General features: G+C 38.1%; 1 protein-coding gene across 3 annotated transcripts in view; it reads left to right on the top strand.

Annotated features, from left to right (window-relative positions):
* The window catches only part of arap2 (ArfGAP with RhoGAP domain, ankyrin repeat and PH domain 2), a 288,224-nt gene that overhangs the window by 26,943 nt on the left and 236,219 nt on the right, over window positions 1-25,062 (top strand). For all 3 annotated transcript variants that reach the window (XR_009808512.1, XM_061913586.1, XM_061913587.1), the window contains exon 8: window positions 14,955-15,075. Coding sequence is in view for 2 of the 3 variants with exons in the window: in XM_061913586.1 (XP_061769570.1) it covers window positions 14,955-15,075 (121 nt within the window). In the remaining variant the exon portion in view is untranslated. The remainder of the gene's footprint in view (window positions 1-14,954; window positions 15,076-25,062) is intronic.

The following is a 25,062-nucleotide window of genomic DNA, read 5'->3' as shown; positions in this document are numbered from 1 at the left end:
AGTACAACCATTTACCATTTTTTTTTACCATTTAAAAAAAAAAAAAAAAAAAAAGAGACTTATTATACTGTAAAAATGTTGGTCTTAAAAATGCACGCATTTAGTTGTATTCAGTGTTAAAAAAAGATTATATGGCTCTCACAGAAATACATTTTGAAATATTTGGCTTTCATGGCTCTCTCAGCCAAAAAGGTTTCCGACTCCTGATCTAACCGTTACAGGTAGGACATTCCAGAGTACTCTATAATATGCTGTATAGCAGTGGTTCTCAACCTTTTTCCAGTGATGTACCCCCTGTGAACATTTTTTTAATTCAAGTACCCCCTAATCAGAGCAAAGCATTTTTGGTTGAAAAAAAAAGATAAAGAAGTAAAATACAGCACTATGTCATCAGTTTCTGATTTACTAAATTGTATAACAGTGCAAAATATTGCTCATTTGTAGTGGTCTTTCTTGAACTATTTGGGAAAAAAAGATATAAAAATAACTAAAAACTTGTTGAAAAATAAACAAGAGATTCAGCTATAAATAAAGATTTCTACACAGAAGTAATCATCAACTTAAAGTGCCCTCTTTGGGGATTGTAATAGAGATCCATCTGGATTCATCAACTTAATTCTAAACATTTCTTCACAAAAAAAGACATCTTTAACATCAATATTTATGGAACATATCCACAAAAAAATCTAGCTGTCAACGCTGAATATTTCATTGTTGTATTTCTTTTCACAGTTTATGAACTTACATTCATATTTTGTTGAACTATTATTCAAAAATGTATTTATAAAGGATTTTTGAATTGTTGCTATTTTTAGAATATATTTTTTTTAAATCTCACGTACCCGTTGGTATACCTTCAAGTACCCCCAGGGGTACGCGTACCCCCATTTGAGAACCATTGCTCTATAGCCCCCAGACTTTTTTTGGGCTCTGGGATTTATTAATAAACCGGAGTTCTTTGAACGCAGATTTCTTGTCGTGACATATGGTACAATACAATCAGCAAAATAGGATGGAGCTAAACCATGTAGTATTTTATACGTAAGTAGTAAAACCTTAAAGTCACATTTTAAGTGCACAGGAACCAGTGCAGGTGAGCCAGTATAGGTATATACAGTGGGGAAAAAAAAGTATTTAGTCAGCCACTGATTGTGCAAGTTCTCCCACTTAAAATGATGACAGAGGTCTGTAATTTTCATTATGGGTACATTTCAACTGTTAGAGACAGATTGTGAAAAAAAATCCAGGAATTCACATTGTAGGAATTTTAAAGAATTTATTTGTAAATTATGGTGGAAAATAAGTATTTGGTCAACCATTCAAAGTTCTCACTGATGGAAGGAGGTTTTGGCTCAAAATCTCACAATACATGGCCCTATCCATTCTTATTTTTATCACAGATCAATCGTCCTGTCCCCCTTAGCAGAAAAACAACCCCAAAGCATGATGTTTCCACCCCCATGCTTCACAGTAGGCATGGTGTTCTTGGGATGCAACTCAGTATTCTTCTTCCTCCAAACACGACAAGTTGAGTTTATACCAAAAAGTTCTATTTTGGGTTCATCTGACCACATGACATTCTCCCAATCCTCTGCTGTATCATCCATGTATCGATTTTGGTATAAACTCAACTCGTCGTGTTTGGAGGAAGAAGAATACTGAGTTGCATCCCAAGAACACCATAACTACTGTGAAGCATGGGGGTGGAAACATCATGCTTTGGGGCTTTTTTTCTGCTAAGGGGACAGGACGATTGATCCGTGTTAAGGAAAGAATGAATGAGGCCATGTATCGTGAGATTTTGAGCCAAAACCTCCTTCCATCAGTGAGAGCTTTGAATGGTTGACCAAATACTTATTTTCCACCATAATTTACAAATAAATTCTTTAAAATTCCTACAATGTGAATTCCTGGATTTTTTTTTTTCACATTTTGTCTCTCACAGTTGAAGTGTACCTATGATGAAAATTACAGACCTCTGTCATCATTTTAAGTGGGAGAACTTGCACAATCGGTGGCTGACTAAATACTTTTTTGCCCCACTGTATGTAGGCATATATGTATATAAAGGTATATACAGTAAAGGCGTAATATGATTAAACTTTCTTGTTTTGTCATAAGTCTAGCAGCCGCATTTTGTACCAACTGTAATATTTTGATGCTAGACCTATCAAAATTTAAGGATATATTCTTTTGATTTTGGGATATCTGTATTATGTATCTTGTATGCCAGCATGACTTCTAAAGCATTGCTATGAAAATTCCAGGGGAGGGACATAATGAGACACCTCAATCGATCGATCAATTAAACTTTATTAATAAAGCGCTTTTCGTACATAAAATAAATGCTACGCAAAGTGCTTTACAAAATTAAAAACAATACCCGGGCGAACCATATCCCCCATTTTCACATACGTACACACAGACACAGATACCAAACACTAACACACACACACACACTCACACACACACACACACACACACACACACACACACACACACACATTCAACTATATGGGCTAATGATTGCATGGCCGAGTACAGAGGAGACATGTGAGTAAACACTATCACAGGAGCCATCTGCACCAGGAGGTCATCGGACCATGGCCACCAGGACGCTGACCCAAAAGTACCCCCACAAGCGCGGCCCAAAACCCCTGAGGCAGATGGCTCATTTAAGGAACGTTGGAAAAATAACAATAACAATAGAAAAATGGATGGATGGATGGATAAAACTTGTAACATTTAGTACAGGGGTGTCCAAAGCGGCCCAGGGACCATTTGTGGCATGCAGCTCGAGTTTTGTTGGCCTGTAGCATATTGTCGAAATAAAACCATCGCACAAATAACTGTAGAAATGTTAAAAAAAATTAGCAGAAGTATGTCAGATAATCAAAAAAGCAGACATTTTGATACTAATAAATAATAAAAATTAGTGCTGCAGCTATCAATTATTTTAGTAATGAAGCAGTCTATAAATTATTTTGTTCGATTCATTGAGTAGTTGGATAAAACTAAATTCATAATGTCAATGCATATTTTTGTACTAAATTATTTTGCTTGCGAACCTTAATTTCTTTGTTTGTAACAACTGCACATCAACCATGAAATTGCACTTTTATAAAAAATATGCAACAAGAAGAACTCTCACCTTTTCGCCAGCATACAGATCAAGTTGTCACCCACACGCCACCGCTCTCATTTATGCTCTATTGCACGTATTTAAAGTTACGGACACTCTCTGTGGTCCAAATTTGATCAATTTGTATTGGTTGATTAACTGAGGCGACAGAATATAGAGCAGAGGTGTCAAACTCATAATTCGGTGGCCACATGGAGAAAAAAAATACTCTCAAGTGGGCCGGACTGGTAAAATCACAGCACGATAACTTAAAAATAAAGACACCTTCAGATTGTTTACTTTGTTTAAAAATAGAACAAACACATTTTGAAATTATATAAATCCCAAAGGTTTTATTTTTTTTTTTTTGCAATTACCTGTTGCGGTTAATAGTATATATACTTTGTCATTATTTATATTTTCTGAATAAATTATGTTGGTGTTAGTTTTCAAGGTAAAAAATATATATCATATTCAAATTACAGTATGTTGTTTATGTAGTTTGATCATCTTCCTCAACTGATGTACTAACATCATGTGGTTTATCTTGTACATATGTTGCATCATCTACAAAGATAAAAATACTTGCTATTGTGACATCCAGTGGACATAATTAGAACAGCTGTTTCTTTCATTCAAAAAGTTCAGGTTAATTTTAATATTTAGCAAACTCATCCCGTGGGCCGGGTAAAACCTGTTTGCGGGCCTGATCCGGCCCTCGGGCTGTACGTTTGACACCCCTGATAAAGAGCGAAGCTTTTTTAATACGTTGTAATGCGTTATTGTTAGCCCAAATAATACCCTTTGTCAACTTCAACACAAAGCTGACACCAATTTTTGTTTTTTAAATATATTATGTCTGTTTTTAACTTTTTTTTTCTCTCTCTCACAAAATAAAACAATGCTTTGACTTTTCAGCAAGTGTCCCTTGGTGGAAAAAAGTTTGGACACCTCTTCATATCATGATGTCTCTTTTTGCATCATCTCTCATTGGAGCTCACATTTTCTTTCTCCATCTCGTTGGCCTTTAACGTGGACCTAATTTCTCTCTTTTTTTTTTTTTTTTTTACTCGCCTCTGACTCTACCAGCTGATATTTTTGGCTGCTGGGATTTTTTTCCTTTGTGCACAGCAAGGTCAGCAGCTTAATTAAGGAATGGCAAGAGGGAGTCAAAAGTTCACGGCCGTCTTCTTTGCATTATTTCCTCCAATGTGCTGCAAACAACCCACAGTCAGGTCCATGGTGTTGAAGAGAGAGAACATTTTTCTGTTACTTTGCAATGATAATGACAGCAAGAGCATGAATAATGCAATCTGTGTCATTTTCACACCATGGCAGCGACATAATGCAGCGTTCCCCTGATGGGGAGAACATTGCCTTATTCCTGCAGCTTTAAGGGCATTTCTTTGTCCCATCACGGCTTGGATGCTGATTGGAAACGATGCCCTCATATCTTCATTTCTTGCTCTTGTTCACACCTCCAAATGACAGCACTTAAATTGCCGACGTCGGGTAAAAAGTAGTAAAAAGTGTCCCATCCTTGCTTGTTTGGATGCTTTACATGACGGGGAAAACACGGAAAAGTACGCCAAACCTCACTTTACCCAACACTTCGTGTGGAGCCTCAGAAAAGACACGCACGACCCTTTTTGTTTTAAATATTTGAGATTTTTGCTTCGATATGATGCCAGTGCTTTGTGCTAATGCAGTGTCATATTTACTACTTTTTTCTTAATGCGCTGTATTATTGACATCAAATTCATATGTTTAAGTCATAGCGCTACTTTTGTATATGCTCCAATTAAGGCCTCTCTTTAGCTAACGAGTGAGTCTCCTATAGTCTATGGCAGGGGTCACCAACCTTTTTGAAACCAAGAGCTACTTCTTGGGTACTAATTAATGCGAAGGGCTACCAGTTTGATACACACTTAAATAAATGGCCAGAAATAGCCAATTTGCTCAATTTACCTTTAATAAATAAATCTATATATATATAAAAAATGGGTATTCCTGTCCGTCATTCCGTCGTACATTTTTTTTCCTCTTATGGAAGGTTTTATATAGAGAATAAGTTATGAAAAAAGCACTTAATTGAACGGTTTAAAAGATGAGAAAACACGAAAAAAATCAAAATAAAATTTTGAAACAGTTTATCTTCAATTTCGACTATTTAAAATTCAAAATACAACCGGAAAAAAGAAGAGAAAAACTAGCTAATTAGAATCTTTTTGAAAAAATTAAAAAAATAATTTATGGAACATCATTAGTAATTTTCCCTGATAAAGATTAATTTTACAATTTTGATGATATGTTTTAAATAAGTTAAAATCCAATCTGCACCTTGTTAGAAAATATAACAAATTGAACCAAGCTATATTTCTTACAAAGACAAATCATTATTCCTTCTAGATTTTCCAGAACAAAAATTTTAAAAGGAATTCAAAAGACTTTGAAATATGATTTAAATTTGATTCTACAGATTTTCTAGATTTGCCAGAATAATTTTTTTGAATTTTAATCATAAATTAGTTTGAAGAAATATTTCACAAATATTCTTTGTCGAAAAAACAGAAGCTAGAATGAAGAATTAAATTTAAAATGTATTTATTATTCTTTACAATAAAAACAATTTATTTACTTGAACATTGATTTAAATTGTCAGGAGAGAAGAGGAAGGAATTTAAGGTAAGTGTTTAAAAATCCTTAAATCATTTTTAAGGTTGTATTTTTTCTCAAAAATTGTCTTTCTGAAAGTTATAAGAAGCAAAGTGAAAAAAAATAATGAATTTATTTAAAAAAGTAAAGACCAAGTCTTTAAAATTTTTTCTTGGATTTTCAAATTCTATTTAAGTTTTGTCTCTCTTAGAATTAAAAATGTCAAGCAAAGCGAGACCAGCTTGCTAGCAAATAATTAAAATTTCCAAAATAGAGGCAGCTCACCGGTAAGTGCTGCTATTTGAGCTATTTTTAGAACAGGCCAGCGGGCGACTCATCTGGTCCTCACGGGCTACCTGGGACCCGCGGGCACCGCGTTGGTGACCCCTGATCTACGTTATAGACTCTATAGTAGACCTGGGCAATTTAAGGCCCGGGGTCTGTGTTAAGTTTTGTAATCTGACCCGCCAGACATTCCCCAATTTTTTTTTAGATCTTTAAAATGGAAACTGTAGCTGCCATTATGATGTGCAGTTTGCATGTTTTTCAATTACCATAAGTCTTGAACTATAGAAAGTATTTCAATGGTCTGAATATGTGCTTTTGCACGATATACTAGTTACTCTGGTAATCTAATTAGTTACTTTGGTAATCTTAGTCACAGGAGTTCAGATGAGGCACCAATTAGTGTGGGTGGGGTGCGTTTCTACTGAGTGTTTTTAGCGCCTGAAATGCGGGTGACGGGGACAGACGCGGAAGGAGATTTTTACAGCAAAGTTCTAAAGCTTAGTGATGTATCAGATATACCAGATGGTAAGTGTTTTGTTTTTTTACCTTTCACGTTCACATTTAGCTGTGTTTGTTGCATTTTCGCTGCGTTTCGCTTGATTGTAAAACATGTCGATCGAGAGGGGGTGTGACGTTCATATGTTGTCAATATTCAGTGTTTTGTCAATCATAGTTAATAATGTAAATCCCACATTCTTTTATTTTCATGTACATTCAGGTTGTCTCATTCCGTAAATTTTTTTAAAATTCAATTCCGTTTTTTCAGGCTTTTTTTTAGCATTTGATCAGAAATTGTGAGGTTTTGTATTAGTATTCCTAAAAACAAATATACCTGGCCCAAAAATATTTTTTTCTCAAAGTTTTGCCCCCCCGAGTCAAAATAATTGCCCATGCCTGCTCTTAGTGGTCAAAGTGAGCATCATTATTTTGGTAAAACATGTATGATTCATTATCAAACAACCTCCCTCCACTTATTCCCTGCTTCCCTGTCCATTTAGGTAAATAAACACCACAGATGTATTTACAGTATTTATTGTACACCATACTTTTGTACCTTAAACAAAATAATGCACAATTAAAGGCCTACTGAAATGAGATTTTCTTATTTAAACGGGGATAGCAGGTTCATTTTATGTGTCATACTAGATCAGGGGTGCCCATTACGTCGATCTCGGAGAGTGTGTCAGTGGATCTCAAGCCAGGCATTAAAAAATATACATAAAAATGAGCAATCATCAATCATACCAAGACTTCACTTTCGTCAGTTGTTTGACATTCTCGGCACCCGAGGATCTTGTGAGATGACGCTGGCTGCTGCGAGCTCATATTTAAGAAAAAAATCACTAACAGGGCGGACGCAGAGAAACACATTTTATTTCTAGAGACTCCGTACCTACTGTCAAAACTCTAAAGACCGACTGCACAGTTCCTGTCTTCACCATAAAAGACCTGTTTCATCCTGCCTGTGCTAACAAAATAAGAGTCTCAGAAAGCTAGCGTGCACAAGCTAGCAAGCTACGGAGTTTGATGCCGATGTATTTCTCCCCCGCCCTCAGCGACCGCTTTCTCACTTGCTTGCCCACCCGCACACTCACTGACGTCACTCACCTGCTGCCAGACATTAAAGGGCCACACACATATGCTACTCTCATAAGAAAGTGTTTAAAAACGAGTATGCAAGTTGGACAAATGAGATGCCAAATCCAACCACTTTCATGTGGTATTGAACAGAAAGGAGGACTTTTTTTTTCCTCCATTTGAAAATGCGGACGTTATCAGCACCACTGTCTAATTCCAATCAATGCAAGTCATCAGAATCAAATACGCCAACTTATATTCTTGTCTTCATGAAAGAAAGGAATCTATGTGTGTTAAACATGCTTGTATTATCATTAAACACCATTAACTTGTTAACAAAAATGTCTCTTTTATAAATAAATAGATATAAATTATAAATAGGAATGAGGTAGATCTCCTCGACTTGGTCAATTGAAAAGTAGCTCGCCTGCAGAAAAAGTGTGAGCGTCCCTGTACTAGATCATTTCGCGATATTGCCATATTTTTGCTGAAAGGATTTAGTAGAGAACATCGAGGATAAAGTTAGCAACTTTTGGTCGCTAATAAAAAAGCCTTGCCTTTACCGGAAGTAGCAGACGATGTGGGCGTGATGTCACCGGTGTGAGGGCTCCTCACATCCTCACATTGTTCATAATCATAGCATCAAGCAGCAAGAGCTGTTCGGACCAAGAAAGAGACAATTTCACCATTAATTTGAGCAAGGATAAAAGATTTGTGGATAATGAAAGTTAGAGTGAAGCACAAAAAAAGCGACGGCTCCCGGCGGCAGCAGTGTGAGCGTTTCAGATGTAATTAGACACATTCACTAGGATAATTCTGGAAGATCCCTTATTAGCTTTTTGTTTTAATAGTGTTTTAGTGAGATTGTAAAGTCATACTAAAAAGTCGGATGGCTGCGGTGAACGCCAGTGTCTTTGATGGAAGCCATGGAGGCGCCAAGCTCACAGCTGCCTTTTTTGACAGCTAATGCAGGAGGAGGTCCAGTAATCCACTGATGTCTCCGGTAAGAGCCGACTTAATATCACAATTTTCCCATCCAAAAGCATGCTGGTTGACGTAGAGAAACCTGTTCGCTTGACCGCTCTGTGTTGAAGCTTCACAACAAACAAAGAAACACCGGCTGTGTCTCGGTACTAAAGGCAGCTGCAATCCACCGCTTTCCACCAACAGCATTCTTATTTATAGTCTCCGTTATTAATTGAACAAATTGCAAAAGATTCAGCAACACAGAGTCCAAAATACTGTGTAATTATGCGATGAAAAGAGACGGCTTTTAGCCGTAAGTGGTGCTGGGCTAATATGTCCGCTACAACCAATAACGGCACAAGCACGCGTCATCATTCCGCGACGTTTTCAACATGAAACTCCGCGGGAAATTTAAAATTGTAATTTAGTAAACTAAACCGCCTGTATTGGCATCTGTTGCAATGTTAATATTTCATCATTGATATATACACTATCAGACTGCGTGGTCGGTAGTAGTGGGTTTCAGTAGGCCTTTAAGTGCTGACTCGCTCCCCAATGATTCTGGGCGTCTCATTCAGTAAAAAAATTTTAAATTCCGTTCCATTTTGAAGGTAGTCTGTCATAACGTTTTAAGCATTCAATCAGACATCATTGTGAGTTTAGTATTAGTATTCCTGCAAATGCTCATTTTAAGCATATGCTGGGAATTAATTTAGAAAACGCATCACATTTGTTTTTTTCTTCATCACTAATTACAACTCACTGCAGACTTCTTGAGAGCCAACAAACATAATAAAACATCACCTACTGTACAAGGCCTACTGTCATTAGGATGCCGACTGATAGAATATTTTTGTAGTCTGAAGAATGACTCATAATCCTCGCAAAGAAAAGGGGTGTGAAACCAAGCGTCTTTTTGTGTCGTTCACGCCACACCGGGACTAAATTGGCTGTCAACATGTACCAACTTGTCGGACAAGTCCTCATCCTTTTACAATCCAGGTGAAAGGCATGATTTTTGATGTAAAATAAACTTCCAGGAGCAGGGAAGCGAGGAAACAGGTTAGCTCTCGATAATGTCAACAATGGCACACTCGCAAGTCGGGCTGCGAATCTTTGGGTGTCCCACGTTTAGATTCAACATCGATTCTTGGGGTCACGATTCGATTCAAAATCTATTTTTTTTTTCAATTCAACACGATTCTCGTTTCAAAATCGATTTTATCCTGATTTAAAAGGATTCTGTATTCATTCAATACATAGGATTTCAGCAGGATCTACCCCAGTCTGCTGACATGCAAGCAGAGTAATAGATTTTTGTAAAAAGCTTTTATAATTGTAAAGGACAATGTTTTATCAACTGATTGCAATAATATAGATTTGTTTTTACTATTAAATAAACCAAAAATATGACTTATTTTATCTTTGTGAAAATATTGGACACAGTGTGTTGTCAAGCTTATGAGATGCGATGCAAGTGTAAGCCAATGTGACACTATTGTTCTTTATTTTTAATTTTTATAAATGTCTAATGATAATGTCAATGAGGGATTTTTAATCACTGCTATGCTGAAATGATAACTAATATTGATACTGTTGTTGATAATATTCATTTTTGTTTCACTACTTTTTGTTTGTTCTGTTTCGTCTTTGTATCTTAATTGCTCTGTTTATTGCACTTCTGATTGTTGCTGGGTCAGGTTTGGTTTTGGAATTGGATTGCATTGTTATAGTATTGCTGTGTATTGTTTAGTTGGATTGATAAAAAAAAATAAAAAAATCGATTTTTTAAAAATGAGAATCGATTTTGAATCGCACAATGTGAGATTACCGATTTAAATTCGAATCGATTTTTTTCCTACACCCCTACTCGCAAGTGATAACAGCGAAAAATTTGTCTGCGTTAGCGCTTATAATAACAATATCACTAATACTTGATTGATATTTAAGTCACGAAATGTAAGCGGAGTATTTTTTATTGGGTTTTATGGGCGGAATAGAGGACCTCCCATTGGCTCCACTGCAAGCGAACATTTTTTAAAACTTTTTTTTACGAGTTAGAATGCAAAAAAAAAAAAAAAATATATATATATCCATCGTCATGTCTTTCATAATGATTCTGAACGATAGACAAAATAACAAAGAAAATGTTTTTTTTTATCAACTCCGCAAGATGACGATACAGTAGCTGCATTCGTAATATCATTCACCAAGTTCATCTACCTTTGCATACGCTTTACAACGTTGCCCTTGATGTTTCCTCCCCCCAACCCAATAAAACAAAACTACACATTTTGGAGTGACCTTTTTACTTTCAGTGTTTCCCTCAGAAAATATATTGGTTAACGTGATGGGAGAGAGCGGCAGCAGGATGGGGAAGGGTCAATATCTAAAAATAGGATATCAATGTGACCAGACTTGGACTGGCAAGTTTCCCAGTCAACACTTTGTTGAGTTTTGTTCACTTCAAACTCCAAAATGATGCTTAAAAGTAGCTCTACTTCTCTGTCAGTCCACATATATGCCGTATTTTTCAGACTATAAGTGGCAGTTTTTTTCATAGTTTGGCCGGGGGTGCGACTTATACTCAGTATTTTGTGAAATTATTAACACGTTACCGTAAAATATCAAATAATATAATTTAGCTCATTCACGTAAGAGCCTAGACGTATAAGATTTCATGGGATTTATCGATTAGGAGTGACAGATTGTTTGGTAAACTTATAGCATGTTCTATATGTTATAGTTGTTTGAATGACTCTTACCATAATATGTTAGGTTAACATACCAGGCACCTTCTCAGTTGGTTATTTATGCCTCATATAACGTACACTTATTCAGCCTGTTGTTCACTATTCTTTATTTATTTTAAATCGCCTTTGAAATGTTTATTCTTGGTGTTGGGTTTTATCAAATAAATTTCCCTCAAAAATGCGACTTATACTCCAGTGCGACTTATATATATATATATATATATTTTTTTTTTTCCTTCTTTGTTATGCATTTTCGGCAGGTGCAATTTATACTCCGGAGCGATTTATAATCCGAAAAATATGGTAATTCTTTCTTGCCGTGATCTGCCATTTTTGCTATATGCCGCCTCCGGAAATGACGTTTTGGATGTTGCTGACTGACTAAAATGATCTTAAGTCCGAGGGAAGAGCTCCCCCAGTATTTTGGCATGTGTACAACACTCAGTGTATGCGTTTACTAACGTGTGGCTGGAGATCTTGTTAACACTTAAGTTTAAACGGTGGCTCTTTGTTGTTAACCCCCTTAACAACAAAACGCTGTGGGAATCCCCTGACTTTGGTCAGTCCAAGGCACACTTGTGCAATGATCATCTATTCAGCATCTTCATATGTCACTAGTTTTACTGTACATCTTTCAGTTCAGCTCATGAATGATACAGGAGGAGCAAAAACAAAAGTGTGGTGTTTGTATTTTTGTAATAATAATAATGGCAATAATAATAAAAAAGTCGTCCCTCGTTTATTGCGGCTAATTGCTTCCAGGTCTGTAATTTCTGCAAAGTAGTTATTAATAATACATTGAATATATATTCATACCAAATAATGTGAATACTTGTGTGAATGTGATTAATTTTTTCTGCTATTTTTAACACATTTGGTAAATTTGTTGAAAAAAAGAAAACTTTTTACATTGTCATTACGGGGAATTGTCTAAAGAATTTTCAGGACAAAAAGGAAACTATTCCATTTTGGAATAAGGCTGTAACATAACAAAATGTGGAAAAAGTGAAGCGCTGTGAATACTTTCCAGATGCACTGTATCCTTATTCTGCACTTCTGAATGTTGGAATAGAGTTGAGCAGCTGGGTAAACAGTCCATGAAATTAAAGATGAAAAAACTTCCAAAGTGAGGTTATATTCTCTTTAATGAAGTTACTGTAAAACCAAGCACACAAAGGAAATTACATCATTATACACAAAGTGCACGCACACCTAAGAATCTTGTTAAACTTTTTATTAGTATCGCCATTGTTTTCAACTTGTACAAACATTTGACAAATGAGATTAAACAAAATAAAATTGACAAAAAACACCAAAATACATATCTACTTACGAAATATATAGTCACCAAAGTTTGACAACAAATATCCACTACTAACTTTGTACTACTACGCCAGTCTACGGCTATGCACTCTAAAATGACTCGCCACAGAAACCTCTGTTGCTCAAACCGGAAACTAATTTTAAAAGAAAAAAGTAGTAACTGTTTTGTGGCGCATGATTGCCAGGAGAAGACAGAAGTGATACTTTCCTGTATCGCAAAATCTTAAAGAAAAAAATAAGTCAAACCGTAATAAATTGTTTTGCAAATGTTGAATGTTTGGAAAACCCAGATGTGGTCAAAGGGAGTTCGGTTTTTCTTTCCACTCTTTCGTGCATTCCGAACATTTAGCATATTTTTCAGACTGTAAGGCGCACTTAAAATCCTTTCATTTTCTCAAACATCAACAGTGCGCCTTATAACCCGGTGCGCCTAATGTACTTAATAATTCTGGTTGTGCTTACCGACCTCGAAGCTATTTTATTTTGTACATGATGTAATGAAAAATGTGACCAGTAGATGGCAGTCATACATAAGATACATGTAGACTGCAATATGACGCCAGTAAACAACACCAGAACTTTAAATGTTCCATTGAAAATAAAGAACATTATACACGGCATTCAAACATCCGTCAAAATGTTTTAGTATGACTTTGAAGCTCTACCGCTTGATGGATTGTTGGCCCATTATGGTTACCGTAGTCAGAGGTACAAGTTTTACTGTAGTCTGGACCGCAAAATGGCACCCATTAGTAGACATTTTCTGGTGTTTTGTTTCACAGTATTATGCAGAACCAACTTTTCTTACCTTCTGGTACCTGCTGATGTGTATTTGAGGTCTGCATAAATCCTGCAAAATTTCAGACGTCCGTCACTGTAGTCCGTGGTGATGCTGTAGTCGATACGCTTCTTTTTTTCAACTATCTTTTTGTCACTGACATTCATCCTCCAATTTTGCTGTTTCTAATATAAAGTAGTGTGAAGTCCTAACTTATATATCGCTATGGAAGCGTTAAAAACTACCATTGTAGTGGGTTTACATAATTCATCCACAGAACTTTAGTTATTAAAGAGTTACGGTTGGACGGTTTTTCACAGAACACAATTTTGCACTAGTGATCCACGGATGAGAGGATGCTGCTCCGTTATTGATTTAAGTAAAGTCTGAATGTCATCAAAACAGTTGGCTTCAGTTTTTGACACTTCTTCCACTCCCGTCCTTGCACGCTACACCGCTACAACAAAGATGACAAGAAGAAGACGCTGTCGAAGGTGAGCCATGTAAATAAGACCGCCCACAAAACTGCGCATCCTGCATTGACTATGAGAAAGCGACTTGAAGGTGATCTGTAAAACATAATTCATGCAACATTTTGACCAAGGAACCACTATTACGTGTTGTGGTGGGGGGGGGGGGGCGTGGCCTGCAGGCCTGCTGCGGAACGGGGTGTTGCCAGGACCGGCCTCGAAGACAGGTGGGCCATCTACGCACCTGGGCCATCTAAGCACCAGTCGCTGTCTTCGAGACCGGTCCTGGCAACACCCCATTCCGCGGCAGGCCCGCAGGCCACGTCCCCCCCCCAAAAAAGACCTGAATCGACCCGCTCATTGGCAGTGCGCCTTATAAATCCGGTAAGCCCTATGATCCAGAAAATACGGTAATAAAGTTAAAAAAGGTACTTGCTAAAATCCCTTCATCCATAAGGTTCACATTACACGTTGAAATACAACAAATGTGCTCTAGATTGGGAGCCTATTTTCTCAAAAAATTATAGTCTGGTATGAGTTTTCCTATTTAAATCCATCCCGATGATAAGTATTTCCAGCAAAAGGATGGATCCTAAAGAAAACAAATCAAAGTAATTCCACCTTTATGCAATTGGGCACTCGAAAATGTTAAATATGTTTGTTCCGATTGTAAACAGGGAAATCATGTGCCGTTATAAACTCATTGTTGTCGGGCAAAGCAGGTTTAAATTCAAATGCTTCTTTATCCGAGACCCAGGCGCCTGTGTATCAAAGTTATTGCGTGCGAGGGAGGAACAGGGAAGCCATTTGTGTGAATAAATATGACGCTGTATTGATGGGTTATGGCTCACAGTTTGATGAGCAGATCCGTCTGCGAGCATAAACATGGACACCTAACCAAAAGCAACGATACAAGCGAGAATCACACATGGATGTAAACAAAAGAGAAAAGATAAACATAATCCCCAGGAAAAAAAAATCAGGCTGTTTCTATTGTTACAGTGTTGTCTCATCTGCTACAGGAAATGTACTCCAAAGGGATGATTCTTGCCTCCGCCATCAGACAGGTGCGAGGTTTGGGCGACAACAAGTTTGAGGTCGTCACCTCGCTTCGGACCTTCCTATTCCGAGCTGAGAGAGAAGGTATGGACTGCTCCTTGCTCCTCATCTAACCTCTGTCCTTATCCTGCTTCCTGTTCTCTTGAAATACCGCTGAGGTAAACCAGGCTAATAGCCTTCTGTCATATCCGGTTTTACTGCAGCCCAGCTATGATATTCCACACTTTTTAAAAACACTCATAAAAGAAGGCGAACAAATGTGAATTGGTGATGAGAATTGTTAGATGCTTTCTGCTTTTTTGTTTCATCTGACATCACATGGACAAAGATAAGATCTTCTGGAAGAAAGTTCTGTGGTCAGATGGAACAAAAATTGAGCTGTTTGGCCACAATACCCAGCCATATGTTTGGAGGAGAAAATGTGAGTCCTTTAATCCCAGGAACACCAAATTTACCGTCAAGCATGGTGGTGGTAGTGTTGTCACACCTTTCCTGCTTTCGGTTCCCAGACCGTAGTCGAGGAGCGCAGGGGAGACTTCGGCGGTAACACCCTTGACTTTACCCGGTAGTGGGTCTTTACAGCTCCGGACTCGAGGTTCAATGACGAGGCTGGCGGTTTGTTGTAACTTTGTGACTTTATTGGCCATCCACCAAGCTACTAGCACTTGCACGCACCCACTGTTACCGCTCCCTCACCTCTCTCGCCCACCCACTCAATCACCTCATATGCTGTCATATCTTAAAGGGCCACACACACATACGCTACTCTCATAACACTATTATGCTCAGGGCCTGTTTTGCTGCCAATAGAACTGGTGCTTTACAGAGAGTAATTAGGACTATGAAAAAGGATGATTACCTCCAAATTCTTCAGGACAACCTAAAATCATCAGCCCGGAGGTTGGGTCTTGGGCACAGTTGGGTGTTCCAACAGGACAATGACCCCAAACACACGTCAAAAGTGGTTAAGGAATGGCGAAATCAGACTAGAAATAAGGTTCTAGAATGGCTTTCCCAAAGCCCTGACTTAAACGTGTGGACAATGCTGAAGAAACAAGTCCATGTCAGAAAACCAACAAATTTAGCTGAACTGCACCATTTTTATCAAGAGGAGTGATCAAAAATTCAACCAGAAGCTTGCCAGAAGCTTGTGGATGACTACCAAAAGTGCTTTATTGGAGTGAAACTTGCCAAGGGACATGTAACCAAATATTAACATTGCTGTATGTATACTTTTGAGCCAGCAGATTTGGTCACATTTTCAGTAAACTCTTAATAAATTAATAAAAGAACCAAACTTCATGAATTTTTTTTGTGACCAACAAAATCACTCTATCACAGAAAAATAAGAGTTGTAGAAATAATTGGAAACTCAAGACAGCCAGGACATTATATTCTTTACAACTGTATGTAAACTTTTGACCACGACTCTGTGTATCATGTGTAGTATAATTTGAGATTGTTGCTTGAACTTGGTCCCATTACGGCACTGGTGCCGACATAAGGGTTAGATAGATGGATACTACCAGATAGATAGTACTTTATTGATTCCTTCAGAAGAGTTCCCTCAGGAAAATTAAAACTCCAGCAATTCGCTCTGTTTGCTAACCAGAGCGAAAAAAAAGTAAAACCAAAGTTGGGTTTGGTTAAAATCAGTAACTTTGAGAGTAACTTGGAACTCGGAGACGAGCTATTTTGACATAAATGGATTGCTTACCCAAAATCAAAAGGAATCGTCTCCGGCCACCTGGACCAGACGAACAACTGTCCATCGAGTGAGTCGCTTTAATGTTGATCATGATACACGCAGCACATCATGCATGTTATTATAACTACAGTACATACGGTGTCTGGCTAGCTGTTTACAAACAAAACATAAAATATGGGCTAACACTTTACAGATGCTGTAATATGATTGTTCAGCTTTCGGTACAAATTGGTGTTGTATCGCAGTGTTGTGCATTACAAACTCAAACGTGTTTTGTGTTGTTGTAGAAGCTAGCTTATCACTTGCCGTAATTACCTTTTACGGCTAATACCGCAGCACGCTGATGTGTTACTATGCTACAAAAATAGTACCTCAGTGTTCCCTCTTTAATAACAATGTCACTACAGCTTGGTTATTATACAGGTTACGGAACATAAATTAAGTATTGTTGACGTTTTTTGAATGCATTTTTAAAATGAATGCTCCCATTAGCTGCCTTACTAGCTACCCAGAACGAGGCAATTTTTGATGTTTGAAATTCATCCATCCATTTTTTACCGCTTATTCCCTTTGGGGTAGCGGGGGGCGCTTGTGCCTATCTCAGCTACAATCGGGAGGAAGGCAGTGTACACCCTGGACAAGTCGCCACCTCATCCCAGGGCCAACACAGATAGACAGACAACATGCACACTCAGATTCACACACTAGGGCCAATTTAGTGTTGCCAATCAACCTATCCCCGGGTGCATGTCTTTGGAAGTGGGAGGAAGCTGGAGTACCCGCAGGGAACTCATGCAGTCACGGGGAGAACATGCAAACTCCACACAGAAAGATCCCGAGCCCGGGATTGAACCCAGGACTACTAAGGACCTTCGTATTGTAAGGCAGACGCACTAACCCCTCTGCCACCATAAAGCCATGTTTGAAATCTAAAAAAAACAAAAAACCTTTTGTCTTCTTGTCTCTCACAATGATTGTGAATGATAAGAAAAATTCTCAAAAAAGCGCAGTTTCCCTTTAAAGATCTACTTTTAGCTGCGCATTGATCACAGAGAGGTAACTTTCTTATGCTGCTGTATTGACATCATCAGCTGTTGCATCGCTTCTAAACTGGTGGAAATTAATTCTAGATTAAAAACCATCCCTCTTACTAGAGATGTCCGATAATATCGGACTACCGATATTATCGGCCCATAAATGTTTCAAAATGTAATATTGGAAATTATTGGTATCTGTTTCAAAAAGGAAAATGTATGACTTTTTAAAATGCTGCTGTACGGAGTGGTGCACAGACGTAGGGAGAATTACAGAGCAGCTGCGTCTCCCAGTCATACTTGCCAACCCTCCCGATTTTCCCGGGAGACTCCCGAATTTAACCGCCCCTCCCAAAAATCTCCTTGGGCAACCATTCTCCCGAATTTCTCCTGATTTCCACCCAGACAACAATATTGGGGGTGTGCCTTAAAGGCACTGCCTGTGTGTGACGGCCCAATCGCATAATATCTACAGCTTTTCACACACACAAGTGAATGCAAGGCATACTTGGCCAACAGCCGTACAGGTCACAGTGAGGGTGGCCGTATAAACAACTTTAACACTGTTACAAATATGCGCCACATTGTGAACCCGCACCAAACAAGAATGCCAAACACATTTCGGGAGAACATCCGCACGGTAACACAACAGAACAAATACCCATAATCCCTAGCAGCACAAACTCTTCCGGGACGCTACAATATACACCCCCCGCTGCCCCTTACCCTAAACCCCGCACACCTCAACCTCCAGCGGGGCATCACAACAAAATTAGGCGTAATAATCTGTTAATTCCACGACTTTATATATCGGTATCGGTTGATATCGAAATCGGTAATTAAGAGTTGGACAATATTGGATATTGGCAAATTAGCCATTATCTCTACCTCTTACCTGGATGTTAGAAGGATGTAGCCATAAACTTTGGAGTTAGTCCACTTTGATTCGACTGAGAGACACTAGTTTTGCACCCACCTTTTTATTTTATTTGTTTATTTTTTCACCCTTTGTGAGGATCATAAGTAATTCTTCATCCAAACGGGAATATATAAACATCTCATCAATCAGCATTCCAGTGAGAGCAGACATTATACAGTAAGTGATGTTTTATTGTGTTTGTCTCCCACAACATTGTTAAATGGAATAACAAATGTTGTGATGCGTCTATGAAATACATGCGCCGCTGTATGCTTAAAGTGAGATACATTAATAAATTGTGATTGTGCCTGTTACTGCATTACATATATACTTACATCATGGATAAAAAAAAAAACCTTGAATTATGTTTTTGGATGTTTTTAGAGCGTCTTTTATGCAGAATAGAACGTCTCCTATTGACTCCATTGTTAGCAGACTTTTGCCAGCGTTTATTTACGTGTTAGAAGGCATTAAAAAAGGAAAAAAAACGTGTGTTCTTGTATTACATAGGATTCGTTAATGATAGGCAATATTCCACAATAAGTGCTGTTCCCCTTTAACACACCACTTTCAACGTCACCCACACATTTCACCGTAGCTCTGGAAGCATCACTTCCTCATTATGCATCGATCAAGGTCATGTCGAGTGAGGTGCATTCACGAATAACCAAATTTTAAACATCAGCAACTGTGTTTGCTGCAATTTGTTTTGGATTGTCTTCCACATTGAGTTATCATTTTATTGATATTATTGAAGTACAAAACCCCAAACCAGTGAAGTTGGAACGTTGTGTAAATCGCAAAAAAAAAAAAAGAGATTGGCAAATCCTTTTCAACATATATTTAATTGAATAGACTGCAAAGACAATATTTTTATGTTCGAACTGAGAAATTTTATTTTTCTTTGCAAATTATTAACTTAGAATTTAATGGCAGCAACACATTGCAAAAAAGTTGGCACAGGGGCATTTTTACCACTGTGTTACATGGCCTTTCCTTTTAACAACACTCAGTAAACGTTTTGGAATTGAAGAGACCAATTTTTTAAGCTTTTCAGGTGGAATTCTTTCCCATTTTTGCTTAATGTATAGCTTAAGTTGTTCAACAGTCCGGGGTCTCCGTTGTGGTATTTTAGGCTTCATGATGCTCTCCACACTTTCAATGGGAGACAGGTCTGGACTACAGGCAGGTCAGTCTAGTACCCGCTCTCTTTTACTATGAAGCCACTCTGTTACAACACGTGGCTTGGCATTGTCTTGCTGAAATAAGCAGGGGCGTCCATTATAACAATGCTTGGATGGCAACATATGTTGCTCCAAAACCTGTATGTACCTTTCAGCATTAATGGTGCGTTCACAGATGTGTAAGTTACCCATGCCTTGGGCACTAATACACCCCCATACCATCACAGATGCTGGCTTGTTAACGTTGCGCCTATGACAATCCGGATGGTTCTTTTCCTCTTTGGTCCGGAGGATACAACATCCACAGTCTCCAAAAACAATTTGAAATGTGGACTCGTCAGACCACAGAACACTTTCACACTTTGCATCAGTCCATCTTAAATGAGCTCGGGCCCATTGAAGCCGGCAGCGTTTCTGGGTGTTGTTGATAAAAGTCTTTCACTTTGCATAGTAGGGTTTTAACTTGCACTTCCAGATGTAGCAACAAACTGTAGTTACTGACAGTGGTTTTCTGAAGTGTTCCTGAGCCCATGTGGTGATATCTTTTACACACTGATATCTGTTTTTGATGCAGTACCGCCTGAGGGATCGAAGGTCATGGGCATTTAATGTTGGTTTTCGGCCTGACCGCTTACGTGCTGTGATTTCTCCAGATTCTCTGAAACTTCTCGTGGTATTACGGACCGCAGATGGTGAAATCCCTAAATTCCTTGCAATAGCTCGTTGAGAAATGTTTTTTCAGCTGCTAGTGATACTCCAAATGCAGTTTCTTGAGATCTTTTGAAGTTAATTTCTAAAAAAAACTACATAAGGAGGTCGCTCAGAGCCACAACAGTTAATGTCAATGTTTTTTGACCCAGTGCTAATTAGAGTAATTAGTTGCTTGTTTGGACCAAATTGGAGACATAGTTGATTATTTTACTGTATGTAAATAAAAGGGACAAAAGCATTATTTTAATTGAGTTGATCTTTTTGGCTCTAGTTAAAATTTAAGTGATTGCTTTGGACCATTTTTTTGTACTTCTTTTAAGTGTGGCATCTGCTCCCTAACAATAGCAGGAAGCCTCACACCAAAGGTGGCTACTGTGTTGGAATGTTTGGGAGAGCAAAAAAAAAGAGAGAAAAAAGCCAGTCCTCGTTCCCCTCATGCATCTTTAAAGCAGCCCGCTCACCTTGTAGCCAGGAGCCATCAATCTTTGGGGAGCGCACGAGGAAGACGAAGAGCATGGGAGGCCACTGATGGGGAATAAAGGAGGAAGTTAGTGGAGTGGAGTTTAGGAGCTGGCGGGGTGAGCGCGTGAAGAGGAAGTGGAAGAACAGCGAGACAGGTACAGCACAGAAAGGGCAGGTGGCAGAGTTGATGATGGAGGGCAGCACTGGGAGGAGTGAATTATTGAAGGCCACCCAGGAGAATGTGCACACGGTTGTCGGCTGGTAGGCAGGTGGGCTTGTCCCTCAGGTACTCTCAGCGTCGCAAAGAGCAACAGAAGAAGCATTGTAAAAAAAACAAACAAACAAAAAAAAAACAGGACAGGAATCTGTGATGGTGCAGCTGGAGTGCAGAACAATTGTTCATGTTTTACTTCTGGAAGGGCATGCATTTTGGTGCAGATCTTGATGGAGATGCAAACATATTGCGAGGTAGATCGTTTTTGTTAATAACTACACTGCAAAAACTGAAATATAAGTAAGAAAAAATATCTCAAATAAGGGTGATATTTTCCTATTTTCTGTCAGATAAGATAATTCTTCTCATTAAGCAGATTTTATATTAGTGTTTTACTTGTTTTATGGGTTTTGGTCCTAAATGATCTCAGTAAGATATTACAGCTTGTTGCTGAGATTTGATGACCTATATTGAGTTAAACATGCTTGAAACTAGTTTATCAACTGTTGCAAAGCTGTGTCATCAACACTCACAAGTATAAAACTACTTTTTTAAAGTAATAATTTCTAATTTCAAGCATGGAAAAAAATTCTGACTTTGACACAATTGTGTCTCATATTACAACAGATGAGAGGCAAGTGGACTTTGCTGTTTTATTTTCAATGAAACAATAGAAAATAAGTACTCATATAGTAGTACAGTTGTTATTAGTGAGAATATACTTATTTTAAGGAATTTTTGGGCTCATTGAGGTTAGCTAATTTGACTTCTTTTGGAAAGTCTTGACAAGCCAAATTTTCTTGTTCTATTGGCAGATAATTTTGCTTAGTTCAAATAAAATACCCGTAATTTTTTTTTTTTTTTTCTTATTTTTGAACACTGACTTTTTGCAGTGTATTCTCTAAATAACGCTGTGCTAAACTGGGCCTTCACAGTTTATTCTATTTATAATGTGTTCTTATTTTAACCTACTCTATATCATATTTTTATGTTCTTGTGGTACTCATTGGGCTATATCTGGGAGTTTTGTGCCATCCCCTATGTGTGACGAGTAAGTTCCTTTAATCCTTGAATAGGATTCTGCCATTTAAGGATTCCAAAGGTGTACAACGTGATGCTTGAATATTTGGATTATATTAACTACAAAACCCAAAACCAGTGAAGTTGGCACGTTGTGCAAATCGTAAATAAAAACAGAATACAATGATTTGCAAATCCTTTTCAACTTATATTCAGTTGAATAGACTGCAAAAACAAGATACTTAACGTTCGAACTGGATTTTAAAAAAATATTTTTCAAATATTAGCTCATTTGGAATTTGATGTCTGGAACATGTTTCATAAAAACCTGGCACAAGTGGCAAAGAAGACTGAGAAAGTTGAGGAATGCTCATCAAACACTTATTTGGAACATCCCACAGGTGGTCAGGCTAATTGGGAACAGGTGGGTGCCATGATTGGGTATAAAAGCAGCTTCCATGCAATGCTCAGTCATTCACAAACAAGGATGGGGTGAGGGTCTCCACTTAATGAACAAATGCGTGAACAAATTGTATAAGAACAACATAACTCGACCAGCTATTGCAAGGAATTTTGAGATTTTTGGCGTCTACGCTCCGTAATATCTTTAAAAGGTTCAGAGAATCTGGAGGAATCACTGCACGTAAGCAGCCAGGCTGAAAACCAATTTTGAACGTGACCTTCGACCCCTCAGGCGGTACCGCATCAAAAACCGACATCGGTGTGTAAAGGATATTGCCACATGGGCTCAGGAACACTTCAGAAAACCACTGTCAGTAACTACAGTTGGTCGCTACATCTGTAAGTGCAAGTAAAACTCTACTATGCAAAGCGAAAGCAATTTATCAACAAAACCCAGAAATGCTGCCGGCGTTTAGTTTCTCAGTTCGAACATTAAATATATTGTCTTTGCAGTTTATTCAATTGAATATAAGTTTAAACATATTTTCAAATCATTATATTCTGTTTTTATTTACAATTTACACAACTTGCCAACTTCACCGGTTTTGGGTTTTGTAGAATACATTGCTGCGGACGACCACTATTTTTTCCACTGTATGGGCATTTTCCTTAATGGATATACAAATGAATGAGTGACTACATTACTTCACCAATTATTTATTTATTTATATTTATTGTGATTACTTATGGAGTATATTGTGAATACATTGACAACAGGAAGTGAACAAAGGTTTTAGCAACTGTTATGTAAAAGAAAAGGGGTAGGATTAAATAAGCTCTGCTTCTTCCTGCTCCTTTTCGAAAATGTTGAAAAGAGAAACTGGAAATTGTGATGTATCATGTATGCTTGCATGTTCCAAATAAACTCAAACTCAACTCAACTCTCTGTGTCTCGGTTACCTCTCTCCGGGTCATTGGTTTGTGTGAGTGACAGGAAGACAAGCTTTCTTGGGGACGAGCACCATCTGTTGGTTTGGATGTCTAGATCTCTATATCCCCCCAAAAGGATGTCCTGTTATTTATATTACCCTATTGTACATTGTACATGTTCCGTACAATTGACCACTAAATGGTAACACCCGAATAAGTTTTTCAACTTGTTTAAGTCGGGGTCCACGTAAATCAATTCATGGCAAAATGTAATGTTCTATACTTTCAATGGAACATAGTCAATGTTGGTGTTGTTTACCTGCGATGAGGTGGCGACTTGTCCAGAGTGTACCACACCTTCCGCCTGATTGTAGCTGAGATAGGCTCCAGCGCCCCCTAGACTCCAAATGGAATAAGCGGTAGAAAACTGATGGATGGATGGTGTTGTTTACTTGAGTTATATCGCAGTCTACACGTATCTTTTGTGTTTGATTGCCATCTCCTGGTCACACTTATCATTTCACCCTGTACCAAATAAAATAACTTCGAGGGTCGGCAAGCAAAACCAGAATTATTCCGTACATTAGGCGCAACGGGTTATATGGCGCACTGTCAAGTTTTGAGACAAAAATAAGGATTTTAAGTGCGCCTTGTAGTCCGGAAAATATGGTATTTGATTCCACACATGGATGAGAAAACAGTCTAATCGTAAAAATAAGATACAAATCACCAATAAATGCCTACTGAAACCCACTACTACCCACCACGCAGTCTTGATAGTTTATATATCAATGATGAAATATTAACATTGTAACACATGCCAATACGGCCTTTTTAGTTTACTAAATTACAATTTTAAATTTCCCGGGAGTTTCGTCTTCGAATCGTCGTGTAACGATGACGTGTACGCAAGACGTCACGGGTTTTTAGGAATACTGTGTGCACACACACAGTTAAAAGTCGTCTGCTTTAACGGCATAATTATACAGTATTTTGGACATCTGTGTTCCTGAATCTTTTGCAATTTGTTCAATTAATATTGGAGAAGTCACAGTAGAAAGATGGAGTTGGGAAGCTTTAGCCTTTAGCCACACACACACATGGTGATTCCTTGTTTAAAATTCCTGGTGGTGAAACTTCACTATGGATCACAGCGCGGTCAAGCCAACATAGATCCTGACCTGACCACATGTCAACCAGCAGGTTTCGGTGAGAAAATTGTGGTTAAAAAGTCAGTTCTTACCGGAGAAAAGCTGAGCTTGTGTCGTCCATAGCTGCCGTCGACACCTGTGACACATTGGCGTCAAGACACCCTTGGAGACACCCTTCCGACTATCAGGTACTATTTAACTCACTAAAACACTAGGAACACAATAGAAGGATAAGGGATTTCCCAGAATTAACCAGTAAATGTGTCTAAAAATATCGGAATCCGTCCCAATGCAATCGTGTTTTTTTTTTTAACTTTTTTTTTTTTGTAGTCCGTC

Source organism: Nerophis ophidion, linkage group LG10 (assembly GCF_033978795.1).
Source record: "Nerophis ophidion isolate RoL-2023_Sa linkage group LG10, RoL_Noph_v1.0, whole genome shotgun sequence".
Lineage (NCBI taxonomy): Eukaryota > Metazoa > Chordata > Actinopteri > Syngnathiformes > Syngnathidae > Nerophis > Nerophis ophidion.
The sequence above is the reverse complement of the archived record's forward strand: the minus strand, read 5'-3'. Positions and strand labels throughout refer to the sequence as shown.